The 15,595-nt window shown below is 38.6% G+C and overlaps 1 protein-coding gene across 6 annotated transcripts in view; it reads left to right on the top strand.

Moving 5' to 3' along the window:
• Positions 1 to 15,595, top strand: part of htt (huntingtin) — a 41,145-nt gene that overhangs the window by 4,620 nt on the left and 20,930 nt on the right. For 2 of the 6 annotated variants that reach the window (XM_052545469.1, XM_052545467.1), the window contains exons 7-35: positions 531 to 672; positions 767 to 945; positions 2,117 to 2,321; positions 3,089 to 3,133; positions 3,315 to 3,392; positions 4,286 to 4,653; positions 6,071 to 6,188; positions 6,314 to 6,432; positions 6,567 to 6,678; positions 6,838 to 6,975; positions 7,225 to 7,383; positions 7,470 to 7,567; positions 7,674 to 7,813; positions 7,979 to 8,042; positions 8,463 to 8,563; positions 8,641 to 8,787; positions 10,791 to 10,911; positions 11,194 to 11,339; positions 11,542 to 11,693; positions 12,412 to 12,614; positions 12,704 to 12,830; positions 12,975 to 13,099; positions 13,766 to 13,876; positions 13,966 to 14,043; positions 14,142 to 14,365; positions 14,469 to 14,547; positions 14,657 to 14,818; positions 14,968 to 15,023; positions 15,236 to 15,384. In XM_052545469.1, the coding sequence (XP_052401429.1) occupies positions 531 to 672; positions 767 to 945; positions 2,117 to 2,321; positions 3,089 to 3,133; positions 3,315 to 3,392; positions 4,286 to 4,653; positions 6,071 to 6,188; positions 6,314 to 6,432; positions 6,567 to 6,678; positions 6,838 to 6,975; positions 7,225 to 7,383; positions 7,470 to 7,567; positions 7,674 to 7,813; positions 7,979 to 8,042; positions 8,463 to 8,563; positions 8,641 to 8,787; positions 10,791 to 10,911; positions 11,194 to 11,339; positions 11,542 to 11,693; positions 12,412 to 12,614; positions 12,704 to 12,830; positions 12,975 to 13,099; positions 13,766 to 13,876; positions 13,966 to 14,043; positions 14,142 to 14,365; positions 14,469 to 14,547; positions 14,657 to 14,818; positions 14,968 to 15,023; positions 15,236 to 15,384 (3,946 nt within the window). Of the gene's footprint in view, positions 1 to 530; positions 673 to 766; positions 946 to 2,116; positions 2,322 to 3,088; positions 3,134 to 3,314; positions 3,393 to 4,285; positions 4,843 to 6,070; positions 6,189 to 6,313; positions 6,433 to 6,566; positions 6,679 to 6,837; positions 6,976 to 7,224; positions 7,384 to 7,469; positions 7,568 to 7,673; positions 7,814 to 7,978; positions 8,043 to 8,462; positions 8,564 to 8,640; positions 8,788 to 10,790; positions 10,912 to 11,193; positions 11,340 to 11,541; positions 11,694 to 12,411; positions 12,615 to 12,703; positions 12,831 to 12,974; positions 13,100 to 13,765; positions 13,877 to 13,965; positions 14,044 to 14,141; positions 14,366 to 14,468; positions 14,548 to 14,656; positions 14,819 to 14,967; positions 15,024 to 15,235; positions 15,385 to 15,595 lie in introns of all 6 variants that reach the window. The other 4 variants (XM_052545465.1, XM_052545464.1, XM_052545468.1 and 1 more) reach the window with 3 other exon arrangements.

The following is a 15,595-nucleotide window of genomic DNA, read 5'->3' as shown; positions in this document are numbered from 1 at the left end:
GTAATATATTGTGAAATATTATTACTTATATAATTTATTCCTGTGATAGAACATTTGAATTTCCAGCAACCATGACTTCAGTCTTCTGTGTCACAGCATCTTTCAGAAATCAGATTTTTTTATTTTTATGATTTTATGCTAAAAAGAGTTTTGCCGCTTAATATTTTTATTTTGTGGAAACCATAATACTTTTTCAAGAAAGTTCAAAAGAAAAGAATTATGTCTTCACTTTTGAAAAAGAAATGTTAATTTCTAAGGAAAAATTGTACTTTGAATATTAATGTACCTCTCCACATCACATTCATCATCACAAATTCGCAAGGGAAAATATAATTAATGTTCCTAGACTTCTTTTAAGTCCTTTCTTACAAAATAAAAAAACGAATTAGTATTCTTAATAAGTATTATTATTAATAAAGCAAGTAAAACAATAGGATTGATATCACTTCCTGTTTAATTTCTTCTTTTTATATTCTATAAATGATTCTTATCATGGCACTTATGATTTGACTCTGTGGATGTGTATGTAGATGCTGCTGAAGGCCTTTGTTGCCAATCTGAAGTCAAGTTCTCCCACTATTCGGCGAACAGCGGCCAGCTCGGCTGTCAGCGTGTGTCAGCACTCACGCAGAACACACTACTTCTACACCTGGCTCCTCAACGTGCTGCTCGGTAGGACGCTCACACACACTCTGAAACACAGACACTGGAAGAACATGGTCTAAACGGTGTGTCTTAATTCATCTTCCTGTGTTCTCGCTCTCAGGTTTGGTAGTGCCGGTGGACGAGGAACATTCCAGTCACCTGATTCTAGGTGCATTACTGACGTTGCGCTACCTGATGCCCCTTCTTCAGCAGCAAACTCCTAACACCAGTTTGAAGGGCAGCTTTGGGCTCGTTCGTAAAGAGGCAGATGTCACCCCCACACCTGAGCAGCTCATTCAGGTATCAGAGCTGATGAAGCTCATTGTATTCTTGTGATTTGACGTATTGTTATCATAGTAAACAGTAATTTCTTGAAATTCGTACACTATTATCTAGGACTGGGTTTGACACAAATTTCATGATTCGATTCTTATTTACAAGCTTGTGATTCGTTTCGACTCAATATTGATTATTTTGGATATATATCAGGTACGGTACATCCCAAGGAAAAAATCTCTCAACTAATGCTGTAAAATATAGCCGACACAAGAGTAAGTTACTACATTACTATAATATTGAAGGTGTACTTTGAAGGTGTATTGAAATGTACTGATTTGTTAAAATTACACTTAATACATTTTTTAAAATAATAGTTACAATTACATAGTATTTCTACTTCAATTTGTTTTTTTTTATTTAAACATAATGGTGGCTGTCATAAAACTTGATGAATTTATTAAAACATAAATGAAACATTGAAGAACAGTAAAATTTATAATGAATATGTTATATGGTGCATATATTTTAGCAAAACACCCCTGTATACAGTTTATTTTTTTTATCTGACTAGCAAGTTCATGGTCACCGAATGTTTGTTTCTGAGGTAAATTGGACGCTACGTGACATTGTTTACAAGCTATATTGACATCTTTGCGTGGCGGAAACTCCGATTGAGCGATTACGTGAGTCCGGATACAGATTGTAAAGTTGTACCGTTTCTTTTAACTTGCCTTCGAATGTTTAGTCATGACTCATGTTTATTTTGTGTTGAAGCTTGTATTAATGTGGAGGAAATGATTATAGTTCACGTGCGATACGAGTTGCCGCGTCTGTTGAAGTACGACGCTACAGCGATCTGTCACTTTAGATTAAACGGCGCCAAAATGGCATTTATTGTTTTAAGACTACAATACCATGGACAGATTTAGAAATCTGAGACTTTGTTTCATATTAAAAGTACCAAAGCACAGTGCTTCTTGCGATATATTGGATGGGAAGAGCCCTTCAATGTTCCGTCCGTTAACTGAAAACAGGTAGACTAATTGATTCTCGGGATTTTAAGAATCGATGTAGTTTCCTAAAAATGATATTTTTACCCAACCCTACTATTTTCAGCAGTTTTATTATGTTGTTGTGATTCACTGTGCTTTGCTGTATATTTGACATGTAAACTCTAATCTTTGGTCCTAAGGTCTATGAACTGACCCTGCACTACACGCAGCATTGGGATCATAATGTGGTGACCGCATCTCTGGAGCTTCTGCAGCAGGTGTTTCGTACTCCTGCCCCTGAGCTCCTCAACGCACTCAGCACACGGGGCAAGATATCACACACCAGTGTCTTCAGAGAGGAGACTGAGAGCCGCGCACGCAGTGGCAGCATTCTCGAGCTTATTGGTAAATATTGCTTTTGTTCATTCATTTGCCCCGTCAAGAGGTCAAGCTGGAATAGTTTGATCGGTCGTCAGCGAAGAAGCATCCAGCGAGAAAATAAGGTTTGTGCTGGGTATGTAAGGGACTTACAAAAGGAGAGACTGACTGATTGTAGATTATAACTGATAGTGGCTGATACCTATGACTAAAAACAGTAACCTAAATATAAACCATCCTCTTAATGTTAAAAAATGGGATACTTTTATAATGAAATGTTTTGTAGTTCTTAAAATAATACATTTTTATAAATCAGTACTGGTGAATTTATTTTTATTTTATTGTCATATGAAATATTTAGAAAATGTACAAGAAAGGGTGAGAGAAAGAAATGTGCATAACTACTTCATAAAGTTTATTTTGCAAGATCAGGCAGAAGAACATTGAGCAAAAAAAGTATCTTTAATTTTGTACGATAACTCATTTATTTGGTATTATTTTGGAACTATGTATTGTTCAATCTCCATTTGTGGAGTAGTCATCTGTAATGTTTGGATTTATTAACTGAAGTTTAATTAACTCGAACTCAATTCTTTGTTACTCACTAATGACAAGCTCTCTTAATATTTCCCACACTGCCTATTCTGTTTGATGACTAATAACTACTTCAAAATTCACTGCAGCAATTTTCACTGTGCATGTGATCTTCATCCTCTGCTTCTTTTTTCCTCTAACCCTCAAAATGAATTTTTGGGCTTTTTCTGCTCTCTTCACTTCCTGTTTCCTGCATACAGCCGGTGGGTCAACATGCAGTCCTCTCCTCCTCAGGAAGCAGAAAGGTGACTTCTCGACTGCCTTTCTTTTGCGTCTAACCTACTGACACGTTTCTCTGTTTGTTTCGAGGGCTGTCTGTGGCATGTTAGTAGAGCAGTTTTGATACTGAATGTGCAGTTGGAGTTTAAATTATAATTTTTTTTGTAGTGTTGTAATGATAAGCCTTGTATGTTGTGCTTGTCTCAGGTAAGCTGTTGTCAGGTGAAGAAGAGGGTTTGGAGGATGACCCTGAGAGGGCAGAGGTCACCACAGGATCATTCTCTGGTAAGTTGAGGAGAGGAGTACTGTTACGTTTAAAGACTTGCAAGATAGATGAAAAAAAAACAGCATTACCATCTCATAAAGTAACCTGAAAGAGTGACCAGAGTCATATTAAGGAATCAGAATGTTGTATACAATATTGTTGAAAAATTCTGTACGTTTTTTGTATTTGAACAATAGTTCTATTGCCGAAGGATGCATCAGATTGATTTAAAGCTACATTTAAGATGCTTATGATGTTAAAAAGTATTTAATTTATTATTTTATAAAATTCTGTTATTTTTAACGTCATCAAAAATAATGAAAAAAAATTTTTTTTCGCAAAAATACCAAGCAAACACGGTTTTCAACATTGATTTTAAGATATTTTTTATTGAGCACAATAGATAAATAAGTGCATAATCGAATAAATGAATGCACACCAAATCAGCATATCAGAATGATTTCTGAAGGATCATGTGACACTGAAGATTGGAATAATGATGCAGAAAATTTAGCTTTGCCCTCACAGGAATAAATCATTTTTTTTATTTTGAATTGTTATAATGTTTCACAATACTTTTGCTTTTACCATAGTTTTGATTAAACAAATGCACACTTGGTGAGCATAAGAGACTTCTTTCAAGAAAAAAAAAAAGAAAAATTTTGGATGCAATTATTCTAGAGTATATTTGAGGATTTGTTGTTTTGCTTGAGCACCCTAACAACCACATAGCAACAGGTTAGAAATTACACAAAACACCTCAGTAGCCCAGAGTATCATGGCCATGAATTTAACTTTCTTCATAAAACCAATTAGTTTATATTAATTTGTCCACACTCCAAACAAATTCAAACAAATGCATTGCATGTAATGTAAAAGGGTTAATGCTTTGTTTCTCTCACATTTCTTCAAGCCTCGGTTGGTGGCGACAGCTCCAGTGAAGCACCCTCCTCATCGGGCGTTTCGTCACTTGGCACATCTGACATCATCACAGAGCAGCCACGCTCCTCCCAGCATGCCTTGCAGCCGGGAGACTCAGTGGACCTGAGTGCGTCAGAGCAGGGTGTAGGGCCTGATACTCCAGATGAGGAAGACGAGGAGGACATGCTAAGTCGCAGCTCAAGCGGGGGCGCCGGGGTCGTCAGCACGTCTGGTGACTTAGTAAGCGAAGGCAACCCGATGTCGATAGGAGCCGTGTCGTCGTCGCCCCCTAGTGACAGTTCCCAGACGACTACGGAGGGGCCGGACTCCGCCGTGACGCCTTCAGACTGCGCCGAGCTCGTAAGTGTCACCAGCACCAGCAGACGCTGTCGGAACTATTCACCACCTTCCCCAACTCCCACTGAAGGGCCGGACCCGCACTCCGACAGCGAGTCGTCTCTCTACAGGCCATCCTCCTCCTCCTCCTCCTCTACCTCGACTTCTTCCTCCACCTTTTCTGCCATCTCTTCCTCTAGCAGTAGTGAGCAGGTCAGCAGAGGACAGGGGGTGAGGCTATTGTTGCTCTTCTCCGGCCCGATAGAATCCTGCCCCTCATTTGCTCCACCCCCACATGCACGGCCTCTTTCCTGAGGTGTTTGAACACCTTTTATTTCCCTGATTCTGGAACACTGATTAAAAACCTCATCCCAACAACACTGATGCTGATCACAGATCAGATTTAAATCAGTGTTGTTATTGTTAACTAAAATAAAACTGAAAATGTTTAAAGTTAAAATGGATAAAAAATAAATAAAACTAGGAATGTTTATTTTAAATTTAAGTATTAAAATGACTAAATCTGAAATAGAAGTAAATTAGAGCAAAATAGAAAGATTTGCTGAAAACAAATACTAATAAAATGACAATCACATAACAAAAAGTCTAAAACTTAAACGTAAAATGTATAAATAATATAAAATATATATACCTTTTTTTCCTGACTATAAGTTGCACTTTTTTCATAGTTTGGCTGGTCCTGCGACTTATAGTCAGGTGCGACTTATTTATCAAAAGTAATTTGAAATGAACCGCGAGAAATGAACCAATAGAAAACATTACCGTCTACCCGCGAGAGGTCGCTCTATGCTGCTCTATGCCCCACTATGCTAGCGCCCTCTTGCGGCTGTAGACGGTAATGTTTTCTCTTGGTGCTTGGTTCTAAATAAATGCGACTTATAGTCCAGTGTGACTTGTATATGTTTTTTTCCTCATCATGACGTATTTTTGGACTGATGCAACTTATACTCAGGTGTGACTTATAGTCAGAAAAATATGGTAGTCAGATACTAAAATAACATTGGATTGAATTTGAGCCATTTCCCTGTTTTGATAAAAGATATGATCCCTGGCCACAAGCTCCCTTCTGCCAAATAGGTGACAAAAATGTATAAACTAATATCTAGTGCGTCAGCCTTTAAATCCTCAATATGTTCTTGTAATGCAGCTGGCATTAGATTAACACCCTACTTTTGTTTTTTTGTGAAGCCCAAAATTGCCTTGACATGCATACTATGCAAAAGAAAGTTGTAATCAAGCAACATTTGAGTTCCTAAAGTGATGCTGCATGTCTGAATGTTATTGTTCTTTGTGTGCATTTGCATGAATGAGTTAATGTGAATGTTTATGCTTGCTTGTGAGTTTGGTCCATTCTGTTGTGTGTGTATATATACTAATATTTATATAAGTATGTATGTGTGTGTTTGTGTGTGATGTTTAGGTGCTGGATGGCAGTGAGAGTCAGTACTCAGGGATGCAGATCGGCACACTGCAGGATGAGGAGGAGGAGGGCACAGCTCCACCACCTGACAAAATACCTTTCTCTCAGTCAGCACTGGGTAAAAGCTCATTTCGGACGCTTGCTCAGAAATAAACCCTGCACTAATGGTCTAGCCTGGGTGTGAAGTGGACATGTTTATTAGTCATCCTTTTAGCTCACAGTTCTGTTTTCTCTTGTCGCCAGCTTTAAGTAAGCCCCATCTTCTGGAGGGAAAAGGTCACAACAGGCAATCATCTGATAGCAGTGTGGATCGATTCATACCAAAGGAAGAAGTTCTGGAACCCACAGAACTCAACAACAAGGTAAACACCTGCATAACCGTATTAGTCCAAATGAATAATACTGTTAACTTCAATTTCTCACAGATATTTTACAGAGATCTAGTAGTTTAACTGCACATCCTGTGAACATTTTGTATGTATGCTGTGTGTTTTAGCCATCTAGGATTAAAGGAGATATTGGTCACTATTCTGACCCAAAGGAAGAGCCTCTGGTGCACTGTGTCCGGCTGTTGGCTGCCTCCTTTCTGCTCACCGGCCAAAGAAATGGTGGGAAACAAGCCATTTACTCTCATGTGTTGCTTGACTCTGTATTGTCACAATAACACACAGAACAAGTGCTTTTGGATGTTGGTGTTTGCAAGTTGAACATTAAAGTGTCTTTCTTCATTAAACAGTAAATCTATGTTTTTTTTGTGTGTTTTGTAGGGCTGGTTCCTGATAATGAGGTCCGTGTGAGCGTTAAGGCGTTAGCCGTCAGCTGTGTGGGGGCAGCAGCGGCTCTTCTACCTGAAGCCTTCTTTAACAAACTCTACCTGCAGCCACTAGATGGACAACAACCAGACGGTGAGAAAAACACTGACCATTATCCAAGGATTCTTCTTTTGTTTTTCTTTTGTCTTGTTTCGTTTCAGTTCGTTTTTGTTTGGTTTGGTTCGGTTCAGTTTTTAAATAATTTTTTTTGTTATGTTAATTTTGTTTTGGCTTGGTTGGGTTTGTTTTTTTGTCTTTTGCTTATTTATTTATAAATTCTACATTTGCTTTTATTTTTGTTTGACATGTTTTGTCTTAAGATTTTTGTCTTTGTGTGAACAGAGCAACAGTACATCAGTGATATACTGCAGTACATTGAACACGGGGATCCTCAGATCAGAGGAGCCACAGCCATCCTGTGTGGAGCTTTAATCCAAGCCATCCACCTCAAGACACGCTACAACACTGACGCATGGCTGTCCCAGATCCACTCCTTCACAGGTAAGAGCTACAACTACAGCTCGATCGAATGAATCACACACCCTCTGGAGCCTGTCTTCACAATCTCTGTCTTTCTGTTTTCTCAGGAAACTCTGTGACACTAGAAAACTTTGTGCCTCTCCTGCAGCGAAGTCTGAAAGATGAATCTTCAGTCACGTGTAAAATGGCATGTGCTGCTGTTAGGGTGAGAGAGAGATAATTATATACCAATACCAATAAAGAATGCTAGTTTACGTTTGTCTGTTAGTTTTAGAGAAATGTATAAGTATTGTGTTTTTACACAACTACAGCACTGCATCATGGCGCTGTGCAATGGAAGTCTAAGTGAACTTGGCCTGCAACTACTCATTGATCTGCTGACGTTGAAGGACTGCTCCTATTGGCTGGTGCGCACTGAGCTTTTGGAGACGCTTGCTGAGATAGATTTCCGGTAAGTGGACACAAATATTTCTTGTGTTTGAAAACTTTGTAGAACACTTTTTGATGCAACCTTTTATAAGGCGCATATTTCAAAATGACTATATAATTGCTGAACTTTGTGAAGTAATTACTAACATAAATTATTAAAATAACCTACTGTTTCTGTGTTTGGCAGGTTAGTAGGTTTTTTGGAGAGTAAAACTGAGAAGTTGCACAAAGGAGAGCATCACTATACTGGGGTATATCTCTCTTTCTTTAATCAATTTAAAATGATTTGTTTATAATTTATTTGTATTATTTATCTAGTATTAAATAATGATTAAAGAATAATAAAATTAGTACTTCTGTCATAATTCTCTAGTATTACTTTCTTGCTTACATTACTTTTTGAGGAATATACTTGTCATGATTTTATGTATAAGAAAACAAAAATTTCAATTTACATGATTTTATATATTGTCAGTTCAGCAGGATGTGTGATATGTAAAAAAACACACACAACTGCAAAAACAGCTACACTTCCTGAATATAATTGTTTAATAAATAATATTCTATTTGTTATATAACAGTTTTATTTTACATTTCCATTTATTTCATTAATTGAATTATTAATGTTGTATCTAATTCATATTTGAATAATGTATTTTTCATATTATCAGTTGTTGAGGCTGCAGGACAGGGTTCTGAACAATGTTGTGATTTATCTACTGGGCGATGAGGACCCTCGTGTGAGACACGTGGCAGCAAACACCATCAGCAGGTATTTAGACACATCACAGACACGACTGCACATCACCGGTCTCCCACTCTGATTTTGATCGGTCTTTCTCTGCTCAGGTTGGTGCCCAGGTTGTTCTATGACTGTGACCAGGCTCAGACAGACCCGGTTGTGGCCATAGCTCGAGATCAGAGCAGTGTGTACCTGCAGCTGCTAATGCACGAGACGCAGCCTCCATCACAATTCACTGTCAGCACTATTACACGGTACACCACAGCCATTCTTCATTTACACCACGTGTTTAAATGGCAGCTTCCATTTGTTTTTATTTACTTATTACTTTGAAAGAAATGGAGTAAATATAATATTACAAAAGGTAATATTTTTGATGAACTTTCTGTTCATCAAGGATCCAAAAAAAGCATATATCAAAATATTAAGCAGCACATCTGTTTTCAACATAGAAAATAAGTAATCAGTCCCTCCAGAAAAACGCAGATTTTTTTTGTGTTTGTTGCGGGCAAAAATCCTTGATTTTGCGGTACGTTTTCTTAAAAAATGCGATGGAATATGCGGGATATTTTTGCAATTTTATGCGATGAAATTGCGTGAACTTGCAAAAACTGCGGTTTGATGAAAAAGAGATAAAAAGGTCCCCAACACCTTTTTCTCACTAGGCTACTACCTTAAATGTAAAAAGTAATTTCTTATTACTTCCTGTGATAAGCGAGCATACTAAATCACAGAATATTTAAGTTGCAATCTCTTACTGCAACGTAAATTATTTGAAGTGAAGTGAAGTGAAGTTGAAGTGAAGTGAAGTGAAGTGAAGTGAAAGTGACATTCAGCCAAGTATGGTGACCCATACTCAGAATTTGTGCTCTGCATTTAACCCATCCGAAATGCACACACACAGAGCAGTGAACACACACACACACACACTGTGAGCACACACCCGGAGCAGTGGGCAGCCATTTATGCTCCGGCGCCCGGGGAGCAGTTGGGGGTTCGATGCCTTGCTCAAGGGCACCTAAGTCATGGTATTGAAGGTGGAGAGAGAACTGTACATGCACTCCCCCCACCCACAATTCCATCAGGCCCGAGACTAGAACTCACAACCCTTCGATTGGGAGTCCAACCCTCTAACCATTAGGCCACGACTTCCCCCTAAAAATTTTTACACCCATTCACACACACTCACACACACATTCACACACCGACGGCGGTGTCTGCCATACAAGGCGCCATCCAGCTCGTCGGGAGCAGCTGGGGTTAGGTGTCTTGCTCAAGGACACCTCGACACTTGGTCAGGTGGAGCTGGGGATCGAACCACCAACCTTCCGGTTTGTAGACAACCTACATGAACCACTGAGCCACTGCCGCCCATTTACATACTACTAATATAATTACAACTATAAGTTTTTGGTACTGTTTTGTAAGGCAAGGCAACTTCTGAATGAAACGGTGTTAGTAGCCTAGTGAGAAGGGGGTGTTGGGGAAACACCTTTTTTTCATCAAACCGCAGTTTTCGCAAGTTCTCGCAATATAATTTGGCTCCACTGTCATGTAACAAATCGGAAAACTGCTTTGCGCGTTCTTTTGCGCTTATTTTTGTTGGCAAATAAGAATGATTTGCGCGCTTCAAGTTTCACCCTGGTTTCACCGCGGAGTTTGCAGATGATGTTCACATCACGTAATTACGTCACTTCATAAGGTTCCCATGGCAATAGGGGGAAAATGGCGCTTTACTTGTGTGAAGTAAACGCAACATTTTTCAACTTTCTGCTAATATATATGTGTGTTTTTTGCAACGAAAATACAGGGATTATGAAATCATGCTAGCCCCGCATATTTTGCTTCATGAAATCTGCAATTTATGCGGCAAAAGAGCGGCGTATTTGAAAAAATGCTACCCCGCATAAATATGCGTCCTTTGGCTGATTATGCATTAAATCTGGCGATCGCATAATTGCGTTTTTCTGGAGGGACTGAGTAATGTTTCTTGAGAAGCGAATGAGCATTTTAGCCTGGAGGTACGGCTGTTGAAAATTCAGCTTTGACATCACAGGAATAAATTATAATAGAAAACAAGTTGTTTTGAACTTTAAGAATATTAGACAGTATTACTAATATTTCACAGTATTACTGTAGCTTACAGAAGCCATGCTGAGCATAAGAGACTTCTTAAACCATCTTACTGAACCCATAGTTTTCAGTTGTTGTGTACTTGGCCAAAATCTAATTCTTTATATGATGTGCTTCACTGCAGAACATACCGTGGCTACAATCTGGGTCAGAGTGCACCGGATGTTACTGTGGAGAACAACCTGTCTCGGGTCATCACTGCCATCTCTCATGCCCTCACTTCCTCCACTTCCAGAGCCGTGACTGTGAGTGCCTGTACCTTCGGAGTCCAATTCTTATAAAATATTGCTTTTAGTGGACCGTCTCCAAACAGCAAGAGCCCACGGAAGCAATACATTATAGTTTTTTATGATTTAATGACTTATCTCTTTCTTTTTCTTGAAGTACCATAACGAAACGGTGATAATAATGATGAATAAGAATTCTGCGTGTTTGGAAACACTTCTGTTTAGTGGTACAGAAGTAACAAACCGCTGCTCTTATTTGAACCCAAGATCTAATCTCTACACATAATGTCATCTCTCTAGTTTGGCAGTTGTGAGGCTCTCTGCCTTTTGTCCAGGACCTTCCCAGTGTGCACTTGGAGCACAGGCTGGCATTGTGGTTTTGTGAGCTCCTCTGTCTTTCATCTCAACCGCTCCAGCCAGTACCGCAGCCGTGGACGCTCCTTTAGGTACACACTTTTTTGTTTGGAAAAATCTGAACCTTACAGCAGTAAAGTCCAAGAATAAAACCTGCTTTAGTATATTTGATGTCTTGATCATATTGTTAGTATAAAGAATTTAAAAAGCAAATCTGCATTGCCAATGTAAGTGCAATGTTTTATCGGTCTGTTTCAGTCTGTGCAGTAGTATAAATGTTCTCTTCTTCTGTAGTCTCTCTCAGCCTGGTGCTAGTGAGGACATGCGCCGCTCTCTGACGGTCGGTGTGGCCAGTACGGTTTTGTCTCTCATCTCCTCTGCCTGGTTCCCTCTTGATCTCTCTGCCCATCAGGCTGCTCTGCTACTGGCTGGAAATCTTCTCGCTGGTACAACCTCATTTAGATTAGATTAGCTACAGTCACACCTTGGCTGTTTGCAGTCATTTTTGATATGAGTATAAGAATTCTTTTTATTTTTTAAGAAATTTTCGAACACAATCTTCCCTTAGGAAGTAACAATAATATTGTTTATATACAATGTTATTGAGGGAGGATAGGTTATTTAGATCTTATTTACCCCTCTTTTGTTAACTTGTGTTTAAAGTAGTAAAAATATAAGTATGCATATAATTGCATATATTGATGTAAATCTCAATTGCACCATCACTTGTAAAAGCAAATAAGCAAACATTTGGAACTTTATTACAGTAAAAATCTACACTTCAAAAAGAGATTTATTTGCAGATATATTTATATGTAGATTTTATTATTGGTAGATATGTAGGTTTTATTTACTACATAAGGGTCTGTTCTTTTCATTTACTGTGGCAAGTCAGTTTTGACCGCCAAAGTGCTCTTAAGGTCCACTTATTGAATGAAGTTATTTGTTTTGTTAGTTCAGGTTGCATATCAAAAAAAAAAAAAAGTAACCACACAGATTAAGGAAGCCTAATTTTTATAAAATAAAAAGCATGTGTGATTTTATTCTGTACATCCAAGGATAATGAAAGTCTTATCAGTAGAGCCATTTTATTTATTTGTAATTTTTTTACTTAGTTTTATGCCCATTTGTATTTAAAATAATGTTTTCTCCCTGTTTTTGTAGCCACTGCACCGAAGTGCATGAAGAGTCCATGGGCAGGAGAGGAGGAGTCTAACCCCGCCCCCCCGAAGGTGGAGGAGGCGTGGCCTGCTCTTAACGACCGCTCTCTGGTTGTTATGGTGGAGCAGCTGTTCTCACACCTCCTGAAGATCCTCAACATCTGCGCCCATGTGCTGGATGATACTCCCCCAGGCCCTGCAGTCAAGGTATAGAAAGGATTCAATAGATCCACATCAGTAATATTCATTACAACGGTATTAAAAGTTTTGCTATTTCTGTTAATCTTTCCTTCCAGGCTACTTTACCCTCACTTGGCAACACTCCTTCTCTCAGTCCAATCAGACGGAAGGGTAAAGAGAAGGAGATGATGGAGCCGAGCACCACCCCCATGAGCCCAAAGAAAGGAGGAGAAGCCAACACAGGTACAGTCACACGTGCAGTGCCCCCTGTTGACCAAACATATGAATAATTCCACTGTGAGTAACCAAGGAAAATAAGTTTCATTGTGTCTTGTATCATTTATGAATTTAATATTTATAGGTATCTTGTACTGTTTTTGCATACAGGCAGAGCAGCGGACAGCACTGCGACACCAGCGGTCAACAAATCCACCACTCTGGGCAGCTTTTATCACCTCCCTCCTTATCTGAAGCTTTATGATGCACTGAGAGCTACACATGCTAACTACAAAGTCAGTTTGCAGTCAAGCGTTTTGGTTTCTGTGTTGGTATATAGCAACTATTGTTCAAAAGTTTGGGGTCAGCATAATATGTTTTTCCTTTTTGAAAGAAATGAAAACTCTTATTCAGCGAAGATGCATTAAATTGATCAAAAGTGACCATAAAGACATTCGTAAATCTTATAGAAAATCTATTTCAAATAAATGAATCTTGAAAAAAATGCATCGCGTATCAAGCATCACAGCCTTTGTCAAAATTGGATGTCAGAAATGTTTCTTGAGCAGCAAATCTGCATATTAGAATTATTTTGAAGGATCATGTGACACTGAAGACTGGAGTAATGATGCTGAAAAAAATCCGCTTTGCAGTCACAGTCATTTTAATTTAAACTTTAAAAATATTTCACAATGTTACTGTTATTACTGGGTTTATTTTAATCGAATAAATGCAGCCTTGGTAAACACAAGAGACCTTCAAAAACATTAAAGATTTATACCCGCCCCTAAATTTTGTAACATTTTTAGGGTGTATTTTTTATTAGTGCTAACTAGTTAAGGGAAGCAAAACAGATATCCCAACAAATGTTTTATTTTTACTCAATTTAGGTGAACAAGGTGAACAAAATGCCCATTCTTACTGGATTCATCTTGCTAATAATTTATATTTTCTTTTCCAAGGTCACGTTAGACATTCACAACACCAATGAGAAGTTTGGGAGTTTCCTGAGGTCGACGCTTGATGTCCTTTCACAGCTGCTTGAGATGGCTACCCTGCATGATATTGGCAAAGTATGATGTCAAAGCCTAATTTTATCCTGTTAGTGAGTGAAGAAAAATGAAATGAGTAACAAACCTTAACCCTGTTTTTATCCACGTAGTGTGTTGAAGAGATCCTGGGCTACCTCAAGTCGTGTTTCTCTCGGGAACCCACTATGGCCACTGTGTGTGTTCAGCAGGTTAGACACACTAAACTCTTCTGTTGGTCTTTTTGGATAAAAGTGTCTACCATGACATTACAAAGTCCTTGGCTTTGTCATGTGCTCTGTGCTTACAGCTGTTGAAGGCGTTGTTTGGCACCAATCTTGCATCTCAGTATGAGGGGGCTTCTTCTCACCCGTGTCGGACCCAGGCCAAGACCCTCCGGCTCGGCTCGACCAGTGTCAGACCTGGCCTCTACCATTACTGCTTCATGGCCCCATACACTCACTTCACCCAGGCCCTCGCAGATGCCAGCCTCAGAAACATGGTGCAAGCTGAACAAGAACAGGACGCATCTGGGTGAGTCGGACAAGAATTGTGCATAATAAAGATGTATCTATAAATATACCAATCAAAATTAAGAGGACAATTCTGACTAAACATTATCTCTGTGATGCTGTAGGTGGTTTGATGTCATGCAAAAAGTCTCCAACCAGTTGAGGTCTAGTATCACCAATGTCACTCGCCACCGAGGAGACAAGGTAGACTGCTACATAATTCATGCCTATGATTAATAAAACATAACGATGACAACTTGACAACTTACTACAGTTAAAGTGTCTAATAGTAGACTACTTGTGTGTGTTTTAGAATGCCATTCATAATCACATCCGTTTGTTTGAGCCGCTGGTGATAAAGGCTCTGAAGCAGTACACCACCAGCACCTCAGTGGCCCTACAAAGACAGGTGCTGGACCTTCTCGCCCAACTTGTGCAGCTCCGGGTCAACTACTGTTTGCTTGATTCAGACCAGGTGAGTCTTTTAGAGCTGAGGATCAAGCTCCGACTGAGTCAACATACTATTTAACTATGAAACTAAATTAAAGACAAATCTTGCTATTATTTTATTTCTACATTAGACATTCACTGCTGTAGTATTTTACTACCCTGTGCTTGTTTCAGGTATTCATCGGTTTCGTGCTGAAGCAATTTGAGTATATTGAAGTGGGGCAGTTCAGGTAAGACAATTTGATAGTCACAACAACATACACTACCATTAAAAAGTCATTTTGTGGGAGAATGTTTTTGTATTTTTTTTTTAAATATTTGATCCTACAGAAATCAAGCTAATATGCTGTTTTGGTTCTTAAGTAATTTATAAAAAACATATATGTATAATGCTAATCTTACTAGTTTGCACAAAACTGATTGATTTTTTTTTTCTGTGTAGGGACTCTGAAGAGATTGTGCCCAGTATTTTCTTTTTCCTGGTTCTGCTGTCCTACGAGCGCTACCACTCCAAACAGATCATCAGCATCCCAAAGATCATTCAGCTGTGTGATGGCATCATGGCCAGCGACAGGAAGGCAGTAACACACGGTGTGTAGAATCACAACACGAATACATATTCACGTCCAATGGCTGTGAAACTAAAAAAATAAAATAACAAAAACACCATACCAAATTTTCTCATTTACTTAAACTAAATAAACAAATTTTAAATTAAACAAATTTTTTTTTTTTGGTATTTGCTTTAAAACACATAATATTACATATAGATTCATAATTAATCTAATAATTAAAAATAAAA

Source organism: Carassius gibelio, chromosome B1 (genome assembly GCF_023724105.1).
Source record: "Carassius gibelio isolate Cgi1373 ecotype wild population from Czech Republic chromosome B1, carGib1.2-hapl.c, whole genome shotgun sequence".
Classification (NCBI taxonomy): domain Eukaryota; kingdom Metazoa; phylum Chordata; class Actinopteri; order Cypriniformes; family Cyprinidae; genus Carassius; species Carassius gibelio.
Note: the sequence above shows the minus strand (reverse complement) of the source record. Positions and strands in the feature narration are given on the sequence as shown.